The 20,571-nt window shown below is 43.4% G+C and overlaps 1 protein-coding gene across 5 annotated transcripts in view; it reads right to left on the bottom strand.

Annotated features, from left to right (window-relative positions):
• Nucleotides 1-20,571, bottom strand: part of LOC139214224 (receptor-type tyrosine-protein phosphatase F) — a 156,840-nt gene that overhangs the window by 46,039 nt on the left and 90,230 nt on the right. For 3 of the 5 annotated variants that reach the window (XM_070845017.1, XM_070845016.1, XM_070845020.1), the window contains exons 7-13: nt 13,667-13,936; nt 12,304-12,885; nt 11,814-11,947; nt 10,441-10,585; nt 6,544-6,849; nt 5,510-5,703; nt 498-524 (exon numbers count right to left, since the gene is read on the bottom strand). In XM_070845017.1, the coding sequence (XP_070701118.1) occupies nt 498-524; nt 5,510-5,703; nt 6,544-6,849; nt 10,441-10,585; nt 11,814-11,947; nt 12,304-12,885; nt 13,667-13,936 (1,658 nt within the window). The remainder of the gene's footprint in view (nt 1-497; nt 525-5,509; nt 5,704-6,543; nt 6,850-10,440; nt 10,586-11,813; nt 11,948-12,303; nt 12,886-13,666; nt 13,937-20,571) is intronic. The other 2 variants (XM_070845019.1, XM_070845021.1) reach the window with 1 other exon arrangement.

Genomic DNA, 20,571 nt, shown 5'->3' with positions numbered 1-20,571 from the left:
AATGCTCGCTGCAGTAAGTGCCTCAGATCTGAGTGAATGCCCAGCTGTTACTACGAGTTTGTCTTATGGTAAAATGTTGAAATATCAGACTTGCACACAATCATCAGTGGAAATAATCCTCATGCTTTGTGGTTGTAGTAGCTCTTAGAGATCAGCAGACTCTCTCACACACACACACACACACTCACACACGCACACACACACACACACAAATATAAAAACCAGAAATCATTAGGACACACATCTCTTGCTGTGGTTATGATGGGGTTATGATCTTTCATTAGGATTCACAGTGAGTGGACTGCAGGCATGGCAAGCATAGAAATACACACACACACACACACACACACAAGCACACACACACACACACACACACACACACACACACACACACACACACAAAACTCAAAATCAAAACACACAGCACCCCCAAATTGCAGAGGGGAGAAGAGCCTGCCCTGCAAGACAACCCAGCAGCACACATGAGGCTTACTCACATGCTCGGTGGACTCCTCAATATTCCACTGATGGGAGAGAAGACACAGGACACAGGGTGGGGAGTGAAATGAGTCAGAGACAACAAACAGCGAAGGAAAAAAAGCTCTTGTCTTTTTTTCGCTCAAAGACAGATGAATGTAGGTGTCAACAGAGTCATGCAGTAGAAAAAAAAGCACAGAGGGAGAGAGTGTGATGGAAGAGAATGAGTGAAAAGAAGAAATGAGGACCAGTTGAGTGGCATAAAACAAATTGTGTAGCCAAGTCGAGCGATGGTTGTGAAATTCACTATTGTTTATGATGCACTGCCTTGTTTTTCATTTGCCTATGAATCCAATAAAAACCTCTCTCTCCCTTAATCACAGAACACCTCTATTCCATATGATAACTATCTCACAGTGGATATAAAGCTTAAACTATGCAGAGCCTCAGAAGCATTTCCTCTTTCCTTTCAGAAATGGAAGGAGGGCCTTTTATTCATTATATTTCAATATGTTTTCAAAATGTTCTCCTTGCTCACTGTGCTTGGCCAAGTGATTCCCGGGGGAAGTGAAAGCCCATTTCGTGCCGCGGGGCTCCGTCGGTGCTGAGCGTGAAATCCTATTACCAGTGCCGCTATGCTAGCCTTGTGACATCAAACCCCATCGATGCAGAACGCAACTGCTGGTGTTTACCAGCAACTCACCCCACAGTTCAGCCACTGCGGAGGTGTTCACTGATGGGTGACCTGGCTGGCAAGGGGCAGGAGAGATGACACTGGTGACAATGATGTGGGACAAAATGACAAACGCAGAAGGAAGGGGCTGAAGAAGAAAGGTGGGGGAGGATGGTGATGGAAAGTAATTACATTTGAACATTCGGGGTACAGCATTACAGATGCTGTCGGTGGAGTGAGGAGCACCGGGACTGATGGAGGAATGGTAAGGTAGTTAAAGGTTTGTTTCACCCAAATTACAAACGATGCGATATTTTCTCCCATATCTCTATTGGTATCAATCCACGCAGACAGTTTCGGATGGACCTAGATCTTTTGCCCAGATGTGAGAAATGAGTGTTTTAGATTCCTATTATTCCGTTTGTGAATGGAATTTGCTTTGTTTAATGTTGTGTAGATCACCAATACATATTCCTGAAATTACTTTATGAATTCAAATCTGACTTGCAATGCGGAAAAGCAAAACTGAAATTAGACGTCTTCAAACTGTTCAGTGAGCAAATAAAACCAAGTCTTTGTGTTTTAGATACCATCTAGGCACCATTAGATATAACTGAGAAGAAGTATTTTTTTTATTTAGGTGGTCTTTTAAGAAGAAGAATATGAAGTTTATACAGTAGTCACATGCTTTCAAGGGTGGCCAACTTTCACAAACAAGCCTCTAACACTGCTGATTCATTGTGCACCAGAGAGACGGTGTTCATCATCCTCCATTGACTGTTGGCCCACAAAAAGACAAAAGACCCAACTTCCCCACCCTCTTCCCTGTGGATGAGTATTCACCAAACAGCTAACTGAAGCATGAGCAAGGCCTCTGTATGGTCCCAGTTGCGACTGGTTGACCCACATTGCGCAATAAAAAACGCTGCCTCATGCTCCCCCGACATGGCGGGGCACTAAATAGTACCATTTAAGTACAGCTGCTACTTAACTCCATGAATAACAGTTTGCGACGTGCTTAATTGCTTAATTTGTTTACCGTCGACTCCACTCAGTATGTCAACAGAGCAGCGAACACATTAAGGTTCGAAAGAGTTCCTATCTCATCTTGGGCTTAATCCCTTTCTATCGCAACTGCTTTTGCCTTCTGCTTAAATCCGTGGGAGAATTATAAATTATCCCCCATTTATATTTCGAATGCCAACGCAAGCTGAAAACACATCATTGCTGATAAGCGTCGTTTGTGGAAACGGAGCGGTATAATTTGCAGGCGAGTGAATGCAAATGTGATGACATGGGCTGAGATGTGTGGCTATAAAAATGGGAGCGAGGGGGGAACGAGTGATGTGGAAGAGAAGGAGCTGTCATGATTGATGGAGTGAAACGGGCTGAGGTGCTTCTTTTCTCTTTTTTTTTTGATTCACATTCATCTCCAATCCGAGGCAGTGAAGGCCGTAGAGGCAGTGAAGCATTGCCTCGCTTGCTCCCATACACAAACGTGCACACACCACAAAAAACGCATGAGTGGTCAAACAAAATGAACCTGGAAAAGTAGTGCTGAATAAAGGCAAACTTGTGCAAGAAGGCAAACACGTGCAGAAAATGTATCGAGGCGCAGACAGTGGCTAATGGCTTCAAACTCAATCATGCCATTTTATGCCAACGTTTATAGAAGGGTGTATGAAAAACATGAGCCAAGGGGTTGCTCTGAGTGCACAGTAATGGAGCAGGTTATGTGGTGAGGAGTTGCCCACTCAGGTTCAAGCCACTTTACCAATAGAAATATGGTTGGAAAGGGGTCGATAACATCACACTGTTAACATGGCCACTGGTTTAAATTTAGCAGGGAAATGAGGGCGCTGTGTGGGCTCCTGCTTGAAAAGAAAAAGAGGCGCTTAAACCGCCCACGCACAGGCAAGCTCTCCTAGCTCTCCTCCCAGCATTTCAGCTAACCCTGAGAGAAGGTGAAGTGGAGAGAGGAAGCCAGAAACAGAAAGACAAAGACAAGGGGAGAGGTGATAGCGATTTTGACAAAATCTGCGATCCAATCAGTAGGCTTACATTTGTGATTGAAGTCTAAGGGGAGGCTGTGCTGTGTTGTGAAAACCCTGGAAAATCTGGATTTTTCTTTTCCTCCTGGCAGGATTACTGTGCATCCAATGCAGGTGAAAGGGTGGATATGGAACTGATTTCACAACACATTAGAGAAATTCGTGAGAAAAACACTCTGAGATGTGCCAAAATAGAAGGAAATTGTTTTTTTCCTTTTATTTATCATCAATTACAGGTGTGCGTTTGAGGGATTTGCATGAGTCTAGGATGAGTCATGAACTCTCCTCAGCCAGCTGGAACACCTACTACAACGTTGATCTAAACAGTGAGCATGTTTGCTCATGTTATCTGCCGTGTTTTTTCCACTTGCTGTTGGTTGGTACGTCAATGGAAAGATGTGTAAGAGAAGGAGGGATTGTTCTAAAACCAGTTGGGTGAACGTGGACAAGGGACTGTCAGCAGACTGTGTGGTCTTTCATGACGTCTGGGCAGGTCTTTGCAGGTTGGCTACTCGGCGCCGTCTCACGGAAAACACTCCGTTGAGATGACTCAATCAAGGGTAACCAACTTGCACGCAAGCCTCTGGTAATTACTCAACCGGCTTCTCAGGTGGGAAGGGTGCAAAAGGAGGGCAAGAGAGACAGAGGAGGGAGGGAGGCATGGGAAGGAAAAACACAGGAGGAAGGTGGAGAAATTCAGGTTTCTGCCTGGGAGGGGCCTGTGAGTTTGAGAGGTGTCCTGGACACAAAACTGGAACATGAGAGCTATCCCGAGTGCCAAATTGATGTGTGTCTTTGTGTTTACTGTGTGAACCTGGCACAAATGAGACATGGCAGGCAGGACTGTTTGCACAACAAGTAGGGTCATGTTCAGTTCAGTTTTCATAGCGCATAACAAAGTCACGCAAAACATGTTGAAATAACGAAAACACTTCCAGGAAGACAAACAGCCACCATGTTTTTCTCTTCTTCCAGACCAAACGATGCTGTCCTGGCTGTCAAGCATTCTAGTACACAGTCAGATAACAATGAAATGTCAGCAGCAGCTGCCAGAAACTACTGCTGTAAAACAAAGGTGTTGGACTGTTTTGAGGAGTTGGGGGTTCGGCCAGGTGTAGAGACACGGGCAGGAGATATCAACCAGAGCCTCTCAGTTATTCTCAGCTCTATCTGGCCCAAACTAACTTAATGTTAATTCTATGCTAAGAAATTGTTAAGTCCCATGTAAGATGGGCAGCTTGGGTGGCTTTCCAACCACTGTATTCATCTTCAGAGACTAATACACACACAGCTAGGATCCACTACTCTGCTTGGTGTCACTTGGGATGTAGCATATCTGACATATCATTTAAAGGTGACTTTGATGGTGCCTCCTCGTTAGAAATGGTAAGATTTAAGACAGCAGGGTGTTTGCAAAAGCAAACGGGGGTTGATAGCAGTGTGCACTGCCTGGGAACTGAACCAGCCACCTGTTGGTCTCCTGAAATGCTACTGCATAGCTGTTAGCAGTAAATGCTGCTCAGAGATACATACAAAGCTGTGCAGGTTTTTTGTGTTGTTCCTGGGGCCAGGGAGCTCTTACTTGTTCAAATTAGATGTTTTTGTGTGAGGCCATCAAGGGTGCGAGTGAATGCGTGTTCGCGCAAATGTTACTCGCGGCAAACAATCAGAATGAGGCTCTTAAGCTGGTCTGTTCTCTCCCAAAGAGAGGGAAAAAGTGAGAGTGGGGTTTTTTGGTTTTAAGATATTCATGAATCTCTGAATCCCTCTTAAGGATTACAATCTCTCATCCATCTCACAGTGTCACACAGCTTTGGGCGATTTGGAGCGGCCTGCATTAATGTGTAAAAGGCGACGTCAGGGAAAAAAACCTTCTAATTTATAAACATGGTAACAAGGCAGTGCATATGTATTACTGCTAAAACCGCAGAGAGAGGTGCATTGATTCTGCTAAGCCCCATCCTGATGTAACACATATAAAATATTTAATAGCTATTACTGTAGAATTAGAATGGATCTTGTTACGACAGCTAATCCAAAGCTGTGGGAGCAGGGTACCAATTTAGAGTCAAATGTTACATGTGGAGAACGTTGAAAAACGGAGGCAGGGGGGAGGAAGTGGGGGGAGGTACTGCAGCAGCCAACAGAAAGAAAATTCCATGTGTCACAGAGTATAGGAGAAATGAAGTGTGAACTCAGAGAATGGAAAGGAACAGGGGAGCGGTGAAGAATGAAAATAATGGGAAATGAACATAAGACAACTACAGAAAGAGGAAAAAGTAGACAAGAATAAGACATCATTCAGTACCTGTGCCTCTGGCAAAGCAACATCCATGATGTTAGGCTGGCCTCGCGGTTCGCCATTTTCAAGCCGAGAGAAGATGACTTGGTAGCCTCGGATTTGGCCGTGCTGCTTCCCCTGCAGCGGCGGCTTCCAGGTGACCCTGATTGCTGTGGAGTTTATGGCCTCAACCTCCAGCTTCCTGGGGGGTGCTCCTGGCACTGGAAACCAGAAAAAGGGGGAGTGAGTGGAAAAGCGGGACGCAACAGTAAGATAGAAGGAAAGAGACAGACAGTGAGAGAGAGAGAGAGAGGAAAGAGTCAAAATATGCTGAGTTAGAGATTTTCTTCAGTTCACTGTGTTTTGTGATGAGGAGCCAAAAACTATCAAGATAATGACTCCTGAGTTTTTTTTTATGGACTTGGGTGCTTTGTGGAAGGAAGTGATACTAGATTTGGCCATGAATCAAAATCATCTCTTCTCATTTTAGACCTTCAGTGTCTACTGTGTCCCCAAAAACACCCTTTGCGAGACAGCATGTGGTCTAGTGATGTCTGTAATGCCCTTAATTCCAGTATGAAATTAGCTGTGTTGCAGCAAACTTCAAACACATTAATTATAGACGACTCTCTCTTAGGGGCAGCCGCTCTCTATCAGACTGCAAACAAAACGAGGAACGAGACAGAAAAAGAGGCAAGAGCGATAGAACGGAGAGGGGGAGTTCTGCTCCACTTCTACTCCTCAGAACAGAAGACAGAAAACAAGAAGGTGTTTAAACAGCGAAAACAGAGGAAAGTGGTGCAGAGCTGAGGCCTGAGGGTGATGAGCCTTAACCTGCCATAGATGTTAAGTGTTAAAGCAATAGAGACAAAGTTGGAAAGAGGAAAAAGCAGAGAAGGTGATGCCCTCTGCTACCACTGTCGCCTCATTAACTCAAAATTGATCAACAGGACACAAAGAAATGTGCAGTAGAAGTTGAAGTAGAGTGAAGGAAAATGGTGACAGGTGGCCCAAAGCAACACAGGTGTGAAGAGTCTGGGAACACTCAGGTGTCAACCTACCATCTTCTTTGGTTTTCATCCTCACCGGGGCACTCTCGGGGCCCGGGCCCACGTCAGTGTGTGCCCGCACCCACACCTGATACTCTGTCCACTTCTCCAGGCCCTCCAGCACATTGCTGGTGGCGTCTGCGCCGATGCCCGCCACCTCATGCCTCTCGGTGTCCTCTCCAGCCATGGCCTGGTAGCTGACTGTGTAGCGCACAATGGCGCCGTGGCGGCTAGCGGCGGGCGGTGCCACCCAACTCACCTTGAGGCTGGTGGAGCTCAGGCTGACCAGATGTACGTCCTGAGGGGGAGCGGATGGGGCTGCAGGGGGAGGGGAGCACAACCACACGGAGGGGGGCACGGATCAAGCAAACAAAAATAAAATAAAAACACAAGCAAACGTAAAACTGGAAGCTTTTTGTACAGTAGTCAATATGATAATTAAAATGTAATATTCAAAATGTCAATGTATTGTTTTTTCTGATTTTGATTAGGCTACACATGAACACTAAACTGTAGTTTTCCTGCTCATATTTTTTTTATTACAAATTAAGCTTGAAAAATACAAATACACAAAATAAAATAAAACTATAAATAAAATAAAAACCCTCCCTAACTGGAACTTCAGATATCAATTCATGAGATGACATCAAAGGTGCAGTAGTTCCAAGTCTATGTTGACTCACCTGGTGAGACTAACAAATGATTTGCGCTCATACAGTAGGTGATACATTCCATAACATTACATTGGAATTTTGACATTTTAATTTTTTATACTGAATACAAAAAGCTTCCATACTCAACAGGATGCTGCCTCCGGACTGAGAGATTGGCTTCAAAAACGCATTACCAGGCTACTGTTAAAGCTGGTATTAGCACTGTATTTATGTGAGAGGTCATGAAACTGCAGGGCGGGCTGAACTGAATATAAAACATGCCAAAATGTTACAAGGCGATATTTTTATAAAGACGTAATTTGTAAATAACTTCCCCCTCTGCTGCTACTCACAGTATGCAGAGGGTGCACACAAAGAAAATGAGCATAGATGTGTGAGTGTGTGAACAAGTGCTTAAGTGTTGACTGGTGTTTGCACACTGATGCAGAAGCTCTGGGCTTTATGACAGTGTTTGTCAGATCCTGCTCACTGCTGCAGCCGAGATACACAGGGCTGTCTCCAAAGTCATACATAAAGATATGATTTCTTAATCAATAACAGTATGAAGATTCCAGCTATTGTCAACATCTGGTTTATGGCCACAGATGACTGGACAAATTCCTAACCGTTCCAGATTTACTACACCAACATGGTGCTCTGTCAAATGGCTAAAACTGAAGCCAAAATGTTGCCTCAATATTGTTTTGGTCGTAAAACTACAGATCCAAAACGTCACAAAGTTTTTATGTAACATAGTACATACAGTATCATGTGTCTATGTATAGTTGGTAATCTCTAACTACTCTTTAAGTTTGGAATAAGTTTGCTGTAGTAAATAATTAGCTACTGTAAAATATAAACTCTCAAGTCCAGAGGTGAAAACATAAAAACCAATTTGAAAATAGGGAACAACACTGAAAACAAACACAATAGCATTCATACATTACATGCATCTAACTCAATCAAAATGTATTCAACTATACAAATAAATGCCTCTTCAAAAGAGAATAAAATGAACTGAGAAAAAGAAAATTCTTACACAGCATGCCCATGAAATGTATTTTTTAATAAGCAGAGCAATGAACAAATATGAAGCCAATATACTAATGCCAGAACACAAAACTCCACCTTTTCAAAACATTAGGGCTTAATAGAAAAGAATCAGGTCTCATTATGTGGTCCCTGATCTACAAGAGAGTGGATAGAAAAGTACAAAGACCTGACAACAACACATGTATTACAAAAAGGTAACAGACTGAATCAAAACAATGCAGATGATTCGTAGAATAGATTGTGCTATTGAGGTCCTGATGAAAAAAATCCGCTAGATCAAAGTCGAATTGGATGAGGGGAGGACAGCACCACAGGAAATACATACGCCTGTAAGGCAAAAATGAGCAAGACAAAAGAGCTGTCTTAAAATAGAGATAATATTATAGATGAGGAAGATAAAGTACCTCTATCTATCTCTTCTTAGTCCAAATGTTAGAGCTCAATAACTTAATTATTGTCACACACATAATTGAAGAGCTTAAGTGTCAGAGGGAATTTTGTGTGTTTCTAAACCATTCATTATTCAACTATAGACTTGTTTGCCTGCTGTCTTTAACAGGGGGTAAACACTACCAAGATCACCATACAATTACTTATGTTAGGCTCTTGTCCAGTGTTCTGAATCTTTTGCATTGGAAATCTCATTGGTAATTACACCTTGAACGAGTTACTAATACAGTTTTGCAGTATCATGTTACTCTGGCCATTGCTCTGCTGAGTTGTGGTGTGTTGGTAAAGTTTGACGACATATATATATATATATAAAAAAAAAAAAAGAATATAGCTCAGTTATGTTCATTGCTCTGAATCTTTAAAAAAACCCGATACGAAACATTTAAATGCAGCACTACAAAATGTCACACTTTCCCACTGCCTATTTGCCTCAGAACATTCCCATGATGGCTGCCGCTTATTTCAAGCACACCATCCTCCTGACCTATCCAAGTTCTGCTCTCCAAAAACTGTATTAGTCTGTCCTGCTGACAGGAAGCACAAGGACACAGACTAATCACTCCTGATCTCATATGAAAGTTATATGACTCTATGGTTGTCAGAGGTGTTGGTCCTTCAATGACTCTCAATGAGGAAAGATTTCACAATGAAATGTTCATACATACCTTCTGTCCAGTCTATTATATTCATTTCTATTCTGGTGATTCTGTTACTGGCTGGACAGAATTTTAATGTGGAGCATTACTGGTCATCTGGTGTTATTTTGGAATTTTTTTGACACATGGTCAAAGTTATCTAATGAATATGCACCAATATAATTTCAGTCTTTAAAACAACACCAGTATTTAAAGTAACACCAGTAAGTGAACTAGAGATGTCCCAAGGATCAGTACTGTGACAGATTGGAGCAGTCAGAATCTACAGTTCAACAACTTGCGGCATATGTGAGCGTGCATAAATCATTCTCCATGAGTAGCTTGATGGCAGGCCAAAATGAAACATGTCTGTTGTCGGGTTCATGTACTCTCTGCGAGCTGGTGTCTATATTCTGAGTGTTTCTGAGTTCGTCTCCATCTTCTGTCTAGCAGATTGCCTAACTTCAGTTTCAGAAGTTGCATTCTCCCTGGTAATACTTTTAATAATTTCATAAACACAATCAGATACCAAGTAGAAAGGTATTATTCACCTTTTTTTGAATAAAATATAGTTCTGTACAGAATGTGTGCAAGGCACAAATGTGCTGTGCATGAACCTCCTGGGTGGGGTGCTACAAGCATCCTGCCACCACAGCAAAAACACCACAGCTGGCAGAATGTGACATTTTGAGTGCTAGCACTGTAAAAGCACATGACGATGTGAGGCAAAATAGCACAGCACAACTCACAAATGAGGGAAAAAGACACATTAAACGTACCTTTGACACTGAACACAGGGCCTGCCCTCAGATAGATGGGCAGGAGGGTTAGTGTTGGTGACAGAGGGGAGGTGGTGGAAGCATGAGGCTGACCGGGACGCTTGGACTGTCAGCATTTTATGTTGTGCTCAAATTGACTTGACATTCAAGTTGCCAGCACTGTCTGATCTAAGCTCTACGAAACGCCACTTTGCCCTGCCTAAACTTAAACCTGCTACAGCCGGCTGTTTTTCTCCACAAAAATCAGTGGTTAGTGGACAACAAGGAGCTAAGACAGATGAGAGAGACAGCATATGAGAGAAAAATGATTTCTTACTGGACTGGGTAAGTACTTACTGGACTGGGCGGTGCGAGCCTCGATGGGCTGGGTGTATACGCCTAGACCCATCTCAGAACGGGCTGCCAGTGAGAAGCGGTACAAGGTGTCAGGCTTGAGACCATCCACAGCATAAGAGCCTGCTGGGTTGAAGGTCACGTGCATCTGGAGGATTTCAAATTAGACAGAAAGAAGCCACTGAATTGAAATCAAAGAAATTAGTTGCACAGGTATTCTAACAAATAGGGGTTGTACTTGTTTTATTGTTTTGAGAAATTAATCTTCAACTGAAATCCTAAAGCCTGGATTGCTACCAACACACAAATTTGAAAGCAACTAGTTTCAAAAACGTCTGCAGTCTGATGCAGTGGTCCAGCAGAGTTGAATGAAGCAGCACAGCACAGAATGAAAGAACAGAGCAACTTTGCTGTGTGTTACTACAGTATTTTTCTCATCAGCTGGGGATTTCACTGCATTACTATGGTAACACTTCTTCAGCCACGGCTTTCAATTCAGAGACATTGCATCATAAAGGGCAAGATTCATGTGTCGGCAGTCTCACAGCAGAATGTGAGAAATGTGTAAATTATACAGACCGAGACAGACAGACATATATATATATGTGTGTGTGTGTGTGTGTATATATACAAAAAGTTAGGGATATTCAGCTTTCAGGTGAAATTTCAGGATGAACCTAAAATGCATTCTAACCTTTCCAGGTGAACTTAATGTGACCTTCTCTAAACCTTTGAATGCACATGTCCAACTGTTCAGTGTCTCAGTACTTTCTGCACCAGCTGCTGTTCTCTAACAAGAAGCTTAACAGCAACATTCACAACAGGTTTGATCCATGAATCCACCAATACATTTCCTGCTTCAGTTAGAATTGGTATTTAAACAGTCCTCCTCATCCTGCTGTTCACATTCTGACATCATGAGACCAAGACGACACCTAACAGTTGATCAGCAGCACCTCAACACTGGAGGCTTCAAACAGGAAGTCCTCAGACGGAGGTGTTCACTGAGCTTAGAGGGTCACAGAGTGTCATCAGGAGGTTGGAACAGTGATACAGAGACTGGAAGAGTCACAGAAAGGAGAGGAGTGGACGTCCTTTGGCCACATCCCAATTTATTGAGACACCGAAAATTTTTTGTTGTGGTTTACCTACCACTGTTGTATAAACCATAAATTGTTTAAGATGAATAAAATCACCATTGCATGCTTCTACTTAAATGCCCTACTTTCATGATATAATATCACTGTAGCATTCACTTTTTACATTTTCCATATATTTCACCTGAAAGTCGAATATCCCTAACTTTAACACACACACACACACACACACACACACACACACACACACACACACACACTTCATATTGTTATTCTAACCTTGTTGTCTGAGTTGGCCTCCCAGTACTGCAGCTCATACTTAGTGATGGGGTCCTGTACGGGCCACAGCCATGTTAGCATGATGCGGCTGTCCAGCTCAGCTTCAGCCTCAAAGCTGGACGGCTGGGCAGGGACTGGTTAGAGAGGGACGAGAGGACAGACATTGTGAAATACAAGGAACAAAGAGAACACATTAATAAAGCTAAATGTTTTCCTCCACAGCGACGGCAGAAATGACCACCTGTCTAAAACTGACGTGTGCATGACAAAGACAAACTAATGCAACAACAGCCATATGAGCCTTTTGACACATTCTGAATATTCTCACATATACTATACATGCCTAACTTAAGCTGTTACCATGTGTAACACTACATAATATGCACACAACTAACATAGGGAAAAAATAAAATATACAATTTTGCATGTGCTTATGAACATATACACATTAATTAACACAATGAGACACATACAGAGGTTGTCTGCTCACCTCCCTGCTGGGTTTTGACTTGCAGGATGTCAGAAGGTGGCCCGTCACCAACAGAGGTGAAGCCCAGCACCCTGAGGCTGTAGGTGATATCAGGAGTCAGGCCTGAGATGGTAGTCAGACTGCTGTCGTCTGTGTTGTGTTTCTGCCAGGCGCTGAGCGGAGCTGTCAGGTCCGAGCTGTAGTAGACCCGGTAGCCCCTGATTTGCCCGTTGGGTTCCTCGGGCGGTTCCCACTGGACCAGCATTGTGCTGGCACTCAGCATGCGTGCTTGGACATGCAGAGGTGGCGAGGAGGGGGCCTGTTCACCAGTGCGTGTCTCCACGGGGTCGCTGGGCGGCCCGCGGCCAATGTTGTTGACAGCCATCACACGAAACTCATACTCAGAGTAAGGGCTAAGTCCGCCGATGCTGTAACGGGTAGTTGCCACGCCTTCCACTTCCTGGAAGCCATTGTCTGAAGACTTAGCTTTGTATTGGATCATGTAGTAGGAGACAGGTTCTGGATTTCCAGAGTCCCAGGTGAGTGTCACACTGGTGGCTGTGGTCTCAGTCACAATGAGGGAGGTGGGGGGCTTTGGCAGGGCTGAGGGGGGAGAAGCAGGTTATTAGCTTTGATATCAAGAATGGACTTTCAGGACTTTTGAGAAAAAATGGGCATTTGACACGTTTAGCAACAAGATTCTCAAAATCTAGGCACAATACATCTAAAATCTGCTCTTGTGGAGAAAATGCACGACTGGTCATGTCTCCATTCTGAAACGATTGTTTCGTAAGCTTATCCTTATAGTGCTGTCAGCCGCCAATGTTCTCGAATGAACAGAAAAGCTAAACTGAAATCCCAATTTTGTGTTTTATAACTGTCCTGGCCATTACTGACAATACAAGAAAATTGCAAGAGTGGTTTCCATTGTGAGTGTGCGAGAATCATAAACAAATCAGAGGGTCTTCATTATGGCTTCTTTGAAGAAGGGGGTCTGTATTGCTGTGGTCCCTCTAAATGACTGTGACATTCTGTGTATCGATCAGTTGTGTGGAAAGTGGGATCAATACAGACGACAACTGATAACAGAGGCTGCAATTGGCAAACAACACACTTGAATAGTCACACACATACATACAAGTAGGCAGAGCCATATCCACAGACACTTTGATACAGAACTCAACAAATATCAAGAAAGAAACACATACAAGCCCTGATATCAATGCTCATGGAGAAAGAGACAGCTTTTAATTTCAACTCAGCAGCAACAAAAACCACAGGCCACAGCTAAACAATGATTGTATACAATTTTAATTTCAGAGGCCATTTGAAAGTGGTTTAAGACAGACGGACAGACAGACCAAGTGTGAACAACAGCTCTTACCTTTGACAGTGACCTGAGCAGTGGCTTCTATCATGCCGAGAGAGGAGATAGCCACGCAGGTGTAGTTGGCCGACTCACGGATGTTGGTGACCTCCAGCACGTTGCGTCCCATTGGCATCTCTTCCTCCTTGGTCAGCTCCAACTGGCCCATCGTCCACTTGACGTAGGGCATCGGCGAGCCTACTGCGACACACGTGAGGTTGACGCTGCCGCCCGGCATCACCTCTTGGTTAGTGGGTGGAATGGAGAATCTGGGTGGGACTCTTCGCACTAAGGGGATGAAGAGGAGCAGGACAAAATAGTGTATAGGTATGAATATGACGATTTATGTGATTTCATGAATGGCCTTCCACCATACAACACCACAAGGCTAAAAGCTAACTCAGGAAAGCTAATAGAATGGAAGGCTGATCGCTTTTGTCCGAATGTGCAGGCTGGCACAATGGGAATAATAAGACTGTCTCAAAATGGCCCTGGAAATTCACAAGAAAACTTTGGGGGGGTGTTTTATCCCCTAGCCTACAAAAGGGAATATAATAAAAAAAAATAGACCAGTTTTGCTGGAGACTGCGTCTGGCCCTCTTTTGTCAAAGTGTCAAATGGTGGCGAGAGTTGCATCATTGAGGGACCCTGTGGAGATGGCATTGTTTGATTTCTCCTCCCGCTCCCTCTCTCTGGCTCCTTCTGCTCAGCCTGTCTTTCTCACTCTCTCTCCCTCTCTTTGTGCAGTTCTGATATGCAGATAGGCTGACATTAAAAAGGGGTTCCCATGGAGACAAGAAGGGCCCGTTGACGTCGCCAGGGACAAGGCAAACACCGATGCAGAGGCTCCATGCAATACTGAAAAGCCGGCCCAGAATAAACAGACAGCCAGCATTTACATATGACTTGTTTCTATCTAAATAAAGATACACAAGAAATGGCTGCCGTATTTACACACTTCAGATCTTTTTCTGGTAACTTTTGGCAACCACAACAAACTTATCTTCTTGACATGGTAAAGAAGACCTAAGTTGACAGCGCTATGTGAACATCCATCAATGTCAGACCTGTTAAATTCATGATATGCTGAACATTGCCATAGTATGTGCTAAATGCGTGAAGGAGGGGCTCTGATTTCTTTAACCTTGATTATGGAGAAAGTGAAGCCAAGCCCAACATTTAGCTCCCTAGTGAGCACCCACTACTGCTGGTCATATGTATTCAAAATGATACAGCATGAAACTATCCCTGCAGAATTTATACTGCTTGTTTCCCCTAATGCACTACTACATCTCTGTGTCTCTCTGGAAAAAAAGCCCTTGACTGTAATTGCTCTTTTGCACTGGTCTCCATGAAAATGGATTTTCAAATGTGAGTCTCCCTCCAAACCTCCCCCCACCCTTCACCCCTCCCTCCCCAATCTAATTTGAACCAGAACGTTGTTACTATATAGCCATGCTTGTTATTCCCCTCATTATGTGGTGAAATGGAAAAAAATACAAAAGCACCTTTTGAGATTCCAGTCAGGAAGAGGCCGGTTTCTCCAGGCTGCACTATAATAAGGGGACCTGGTTCACACTCATCTGAATTTTCCCAAAAATAATTGAGGTGCTGTTTATAGACCTGCTGCTGTTTTTTTAATCAATACAATCATGTGGGCTTCAACTATTTGGCTCGATATCTCATAAAAATATTAGTATCCCAGGTCTGAGTCGCAAAACACACTGAATCATGCATGTTTAGGAAATTATGGCTTCTCAGTTTGGTTCACACAATTTCTGAGATAAATCTACTCTTTGCAGTTTTTCGTATAAGAACTAACTTCAGAGGGCGTGTACAATAAAATGGTCAACAAAGCTTTTGGACAAAATAATCAGTTTAACTTATTCATGTTAAATATACCACATTGCTAAAAGAACAAGGGGTTACAACTTTCATGAGTAACTACATTATAAAGATGGTTTCATGCAGGAAACAAGTGACACACAATAACAATAGTCTGGAGAGATCAGCCATGATATCCGCTTCCTGAGCTTCATGGGCATATGGCTGATTTTAAAAGCAAAGACTGGACAGACCAAATATTGCTACCAACCTGGGAAAAGGACAGGGACATTCTCAAGGAAAGCATGCAGGGGAGCTTACGAGTTAAAGATATGGGATGAGATCACAAGCCTGTGTACACTGAGAGAAGAAAATCAAGCAGGACCTTGGTCCAATTTTCTCATATAAATGACTGAACATCTGGTTTCTGCTATGACTAAAGCACAACAGACTTTCCTTTGGGTATTTCAAGTAAAAAAAAGTGTTAGTACTTATGTTGGTAGCCACCTGTGTCTTCTCACAGAACTGCAACATTCTCCAAGTGCAGCTATTTTTCACAACATATGGTTTTGAAAGAGAGAAATCTGAAAGAAGCAGCCCTAATGTAAGACCATTAAGCTCAAAGTATCTGTTATTCTTTCATGATTCCATAGACTAAACAGTGCTAAGAGCAGTCAGTCAATGGGACCTGTGTATATTGAACACTTAATGTTGTGAATAATTCATGGCGTGCGGTTAAGTTTGGAGAGGTGCTGTGGAGCAAAATGACTAGAGGGCAGGTAATTGTTATCGATTCCCCCGAAGCCTCTCTCCTGTTGAGAGCAGCTTGGAGAGACGGGCTTCGGGACTCTATCAAAACCACAAAATAAGCCCTGTCTCCACTCTGCCTGCCTGCTTGCTGGATACCTATAAATTTAACTGCCTTGACAAAGTGCCCAAGGATAGCAGAACCTGTTCAGTCAATCAATATCTGAGCAAACTGGCACAGAGTCAGTGGGCTCCCAGGCTTCCTGGCAGCAGCACTGGGCTACCATGATGGCTGATCATCCCCCTGTCAGCACCCTGCCAGCTCATTCTTAAATATTCTATAGGTCAGCTCTTTGCACAGCAGTGTTCTGCAGATGGTACAAGTGCAGAGATAATTTCCAAAACATTAGCTTTCTCTTGGACAATGTCAGTGTCATCATTCATTAACTCTGAAACAGAGGCCCAGTCTGATCAAGGAGCAAATCTCCTGATATCAACTATTTGCCTAAACTTTTTAATGATTAGCTGTTATTCAGTAAATAACTGGCGGGGGTGTGCCTGTTTTCTCATTAGGCTAACGTGCCAATCACATCCTTCAAGTCTCTAGGTAGAGGATGCCCATGGCAGTAAAACAGACATAATCCCCCGAGAACGGCTTTGTCAGTTCTGATACCCGTGTCCCTCAGTGGGAGAGCAGGGGTGTTGCTGCCTAAATACCTGACAAATCCAGTTGCCATCTGAATACCAGAGTAATCCATCACACACACCTCTGATGGGCCTATACAAGCGGATGGAAACTCTGAGGGTGAAAGGAGCTATAGTTATTGGTGGATGTGGTTGACAGTGACAACACGGGTGTGGTTCATAGGAATCTACAGCGACATAACACAACAGATCTGATAAGGACTTAAGCAAACTACACGGTGGCTCCTTGTGTGTTTTGGCAAGGCAAACATGGTTTTGGGGAGTGGAGCTGGAAGGCATGCAAGAACTATTCAAGGTTTCATGCAAACAAGTATACACAGTGACACAATTACACTGTTGGACAAGGGAGAGCTATTATTAATATATCTTTGCTTTTTCTGTGTTTTCATCGGGGCGGCTGGAAAAGATAATTGACCTCACTTAAAATCTGCATCAAATTGTAGGGAGGGGATTAAAAGTAAAAATGACCAACCTTCACGCTGATCTGTTTGAGGATGAAGTGATTTGATGGAGGTGAGCAATGGAATGAAAAGATACAAAGTGGAGAGGAAAACAACACAGTGAAACAGAACAGTGTTTCTGCAGACAGAGTGGAGGTTAGTGACATGGCACAGATAAGCCTTAGTAATGCATACGTACAGTCCCAGGGAGGGAAACTCACTTTTAGAACTAATTCACTATTACTGATTTTCATTCAACTTAACGTTACATTACTGTGCTTTTTTAAGCAGCTATTATCATAAAGGATAGACTTATAAGACATTACGGATATCAATATCCATATGTGTAATTCAAAGATTTAACAAAATAAAATCTATCATCCACTTAAGTGACAGGTATTATAATTTCTCTTTTCTTCTCTGAAAAATGACTTTTCCCCTCCATCAAGATTAGTTATTGATGTAAAGCACACTAGATGTCCTCTTTCTAAAACTTCTAAACTTGATCATTGTGCGAGTTTCCTTCCCTGACACGAACAGACACACATAGAACAGCATGAAGATATTTTGGTAAAAGAAAAGCCGGGCTAAAGCACTTTATTCTCTGTGACATATTGACATGTCACATGGATATATGAAGGGGTGCCAGCAGACAGAAGCTGACATCCCTCCTCCGTTGTGGGATAAGCACTTGACAAATGAGCGCTCATGCACAATCACAGGACGCTTGTGATTCTGCCCACGTTGATGGAGTCCTCCTTTAGAGGAGGGTCACCAAAATCGACCCACAGCAAACAAGGCAGGCGCACCTGCACACCTACAAACAGGCACACGCTCTTAATGGATGAGAAGTGGAAGGACGTAAATAGATACACAGACAGGAAGGGAAAAACAATCCACCCCCTCCCTTTCTCCACAACCCCCCCCCTCCGTCTTCAGTCTCATCCTCCCCTCTCCCACACAGAAATATGAGGACATCATTCTCTGGTGGCTCTAAAATGTCAAGACATGGGTGGTGACAGTGGTGGTGGCAGCATGTTTGTGAACCTGCAAGCATGCATTGGATCAGGTAGCGACAGTATGTGGGAAAAAAAACACACAAAACACCGACCTGTAACAAGCACATATAATGCAAGTCTGACAGTGCTGTTAGTGTGTGTATGTGTGCGAGTGCTGAAAGGGTGTTGACAGATAATAATACCATAAATCTTTCTCCCATGATAGTCTTTTGATATGTCACCTTCAAGTAGCGGTAACTTCATTGACATTTCAAGCCGACAAATTACAGCTCTGCCCAGGGTGGATGAAATTCTTTGAAGGTGGTGAAATTTCCCTTTAATCAAGTGTTAGATTGAAAAATGGAATACACGGTTACTCTCCGCACTGCAGTGCAATGTTTTGGACATCAAAACACATCAAGGATAACACTGTCGCAATTATTTGTTCATAGTCCAAGCGCTACTTTATTTTGTGCTGGAAGTTTGATCTCGACCAACTTATAGCCTGCTGCTACACAACAACACTGTAAAATTTAACAGTTGTCAAATGACCTGTTTGCTTTCACAACCTGTTATGTTTACAGGTTTGAGAGCAGACGTTGTAAGGCTCTAAATCCCCCCTCTGGTGTCTCTAAATAAAAAAAAAAAAACATATAACAACAAGAAGGAGGGAGAGGCATGTCAAAGGCCACTTGTCTTGAGTCCCTCATGTTTTAAACCCAATCAAGCAGCCCAGTGATAGCACAGCCCCAGGTCTTGTCTCCTCATTCTTGCAGCAGTAACAAAGACGGAGTGAAAACATGGCTAGAGCCTTTGTTCTCCATTCCAGGCTAGTACACTTTTAAAAGGTTACGGTTGGTTTGATTTCTATCTCTCCACTGGTGTGGTGAGGCTGGCGGAAAACTTGGTGTCGGGGCCAACGGGTTGACAGCTACCTGGGTGGTGTTACAGACTAGCTGGGCCTCGGGGCCCTGCTGGCGCCATGCCACACAACTACTGTAATTACCTCTGAGGGGAAGAAAAGGCTGCGTTTGCACCTGTGACAGACATGCCCTGATTAATAGACGGGACTTACATCCCTTTCTCGCCTTTGCTGTTTGGCTGACTACCTCCCCCTGTCAAGATTTCAGATCTAAACCTTCTGGAGCTCACAGTGTTTAATCTGTAAATTCGATGCCTCTCTGGTCCTTGAGGATGATGTTACCTCTGATTCCTCTGATCCAGGAGGAGGTTCTGTCTGTTGGGAAAACATTTTCTTTGGATGCTTTCCTTTAGGAAAAATACTGATGTTAAACATTAGAAGTGCACTTGGTGAGAAGGAAAAAAAATAGTTCTCTTAATTCAATGCTTTCCTCAGCAGTGATGTGGATTTTTTTTTTCTGTCTGGGTTAGAAGGGAAACATTGTAAATTAATTTACTTTACTCACCCACAAAACAGCCTGTATGATACACTCTCGTATATGCTTTTTAACACAATTATGAAGTGATAGCCAAGTGTGTCTCTTTCTTACCCTGACACTTTCACTCCCTCCCTCCCTCTTCCACCCACACCAACAACTGGAGCAGCTATTCTGTTTCATGTACATCAGACATGATGGTGTTATCCACAGGGGCCGACCTAGACTACTCTCTCCCCTATACCAGCTTTTTCCAGGATGGGTACACTGCTACCTTTGCCCTGCATTAGTCTGCTCACGAAGACACCACAACAAAAACAAACCCTGAAACTCCAGACCCATCCGTGCCTGTAGGAGCTCTGGGTTGTGCGGGGGGGAATAATGGAGCCTTTCGATACAGTCAAAATAAAAAAAAAAAGAAAGGAGGTCTGGCATGGCTTTCAGCGCCAGTGGAGGAAACGGTTTCAATGCAGCTGTTTTAACATAGGACGCACCTGGTCGAGTTCACAGCCAAACAGGAGGTTGAGGTTAGTTCAGCTCATTGGTATGGGAGGGATGGCAAGGCAAGGAGAATGGTAGGAGAATTGGTTGAAGGATTAAAAAGAGAGAGAAATAGTGGTATATTTGTGGTCAGCAAATGTGGAAATTCCATAACAATCAAAGTGTTTTTACAGGTGTTCTCACTTATTCAGCCTAATTAGAACTCTGCTCAGTCTGAAAGTGGGCAAAGCTATGCTGGGAAATGCTCCATGCACCAATACGAATAATAAAGGTGTAATTCTTCCAACCCTGGCAAGTGCAACAAAGCTAAG

Source organism: Pempheris klunzingeri, chromosome 15 (genome assembly GCF_042242105.1).
Source record: "Pempheris klunzingeri isolate RE-2024b chromosome 15, fPemKlu1.hap1, whole genome shotgun sequence".
NCBI classification, from domain to species: Eukaryota; Metazoa; Chordata; class Actinopteri; order Acropomatiformes; family Pempheridae; genus Pempheris; species Pempheris klunzingeri.
The sequence above is the reverse complement of the archived record's forward strand: the minus strand, read 5'-3'. Positions and strand labels throughout refer to the sequence as shown.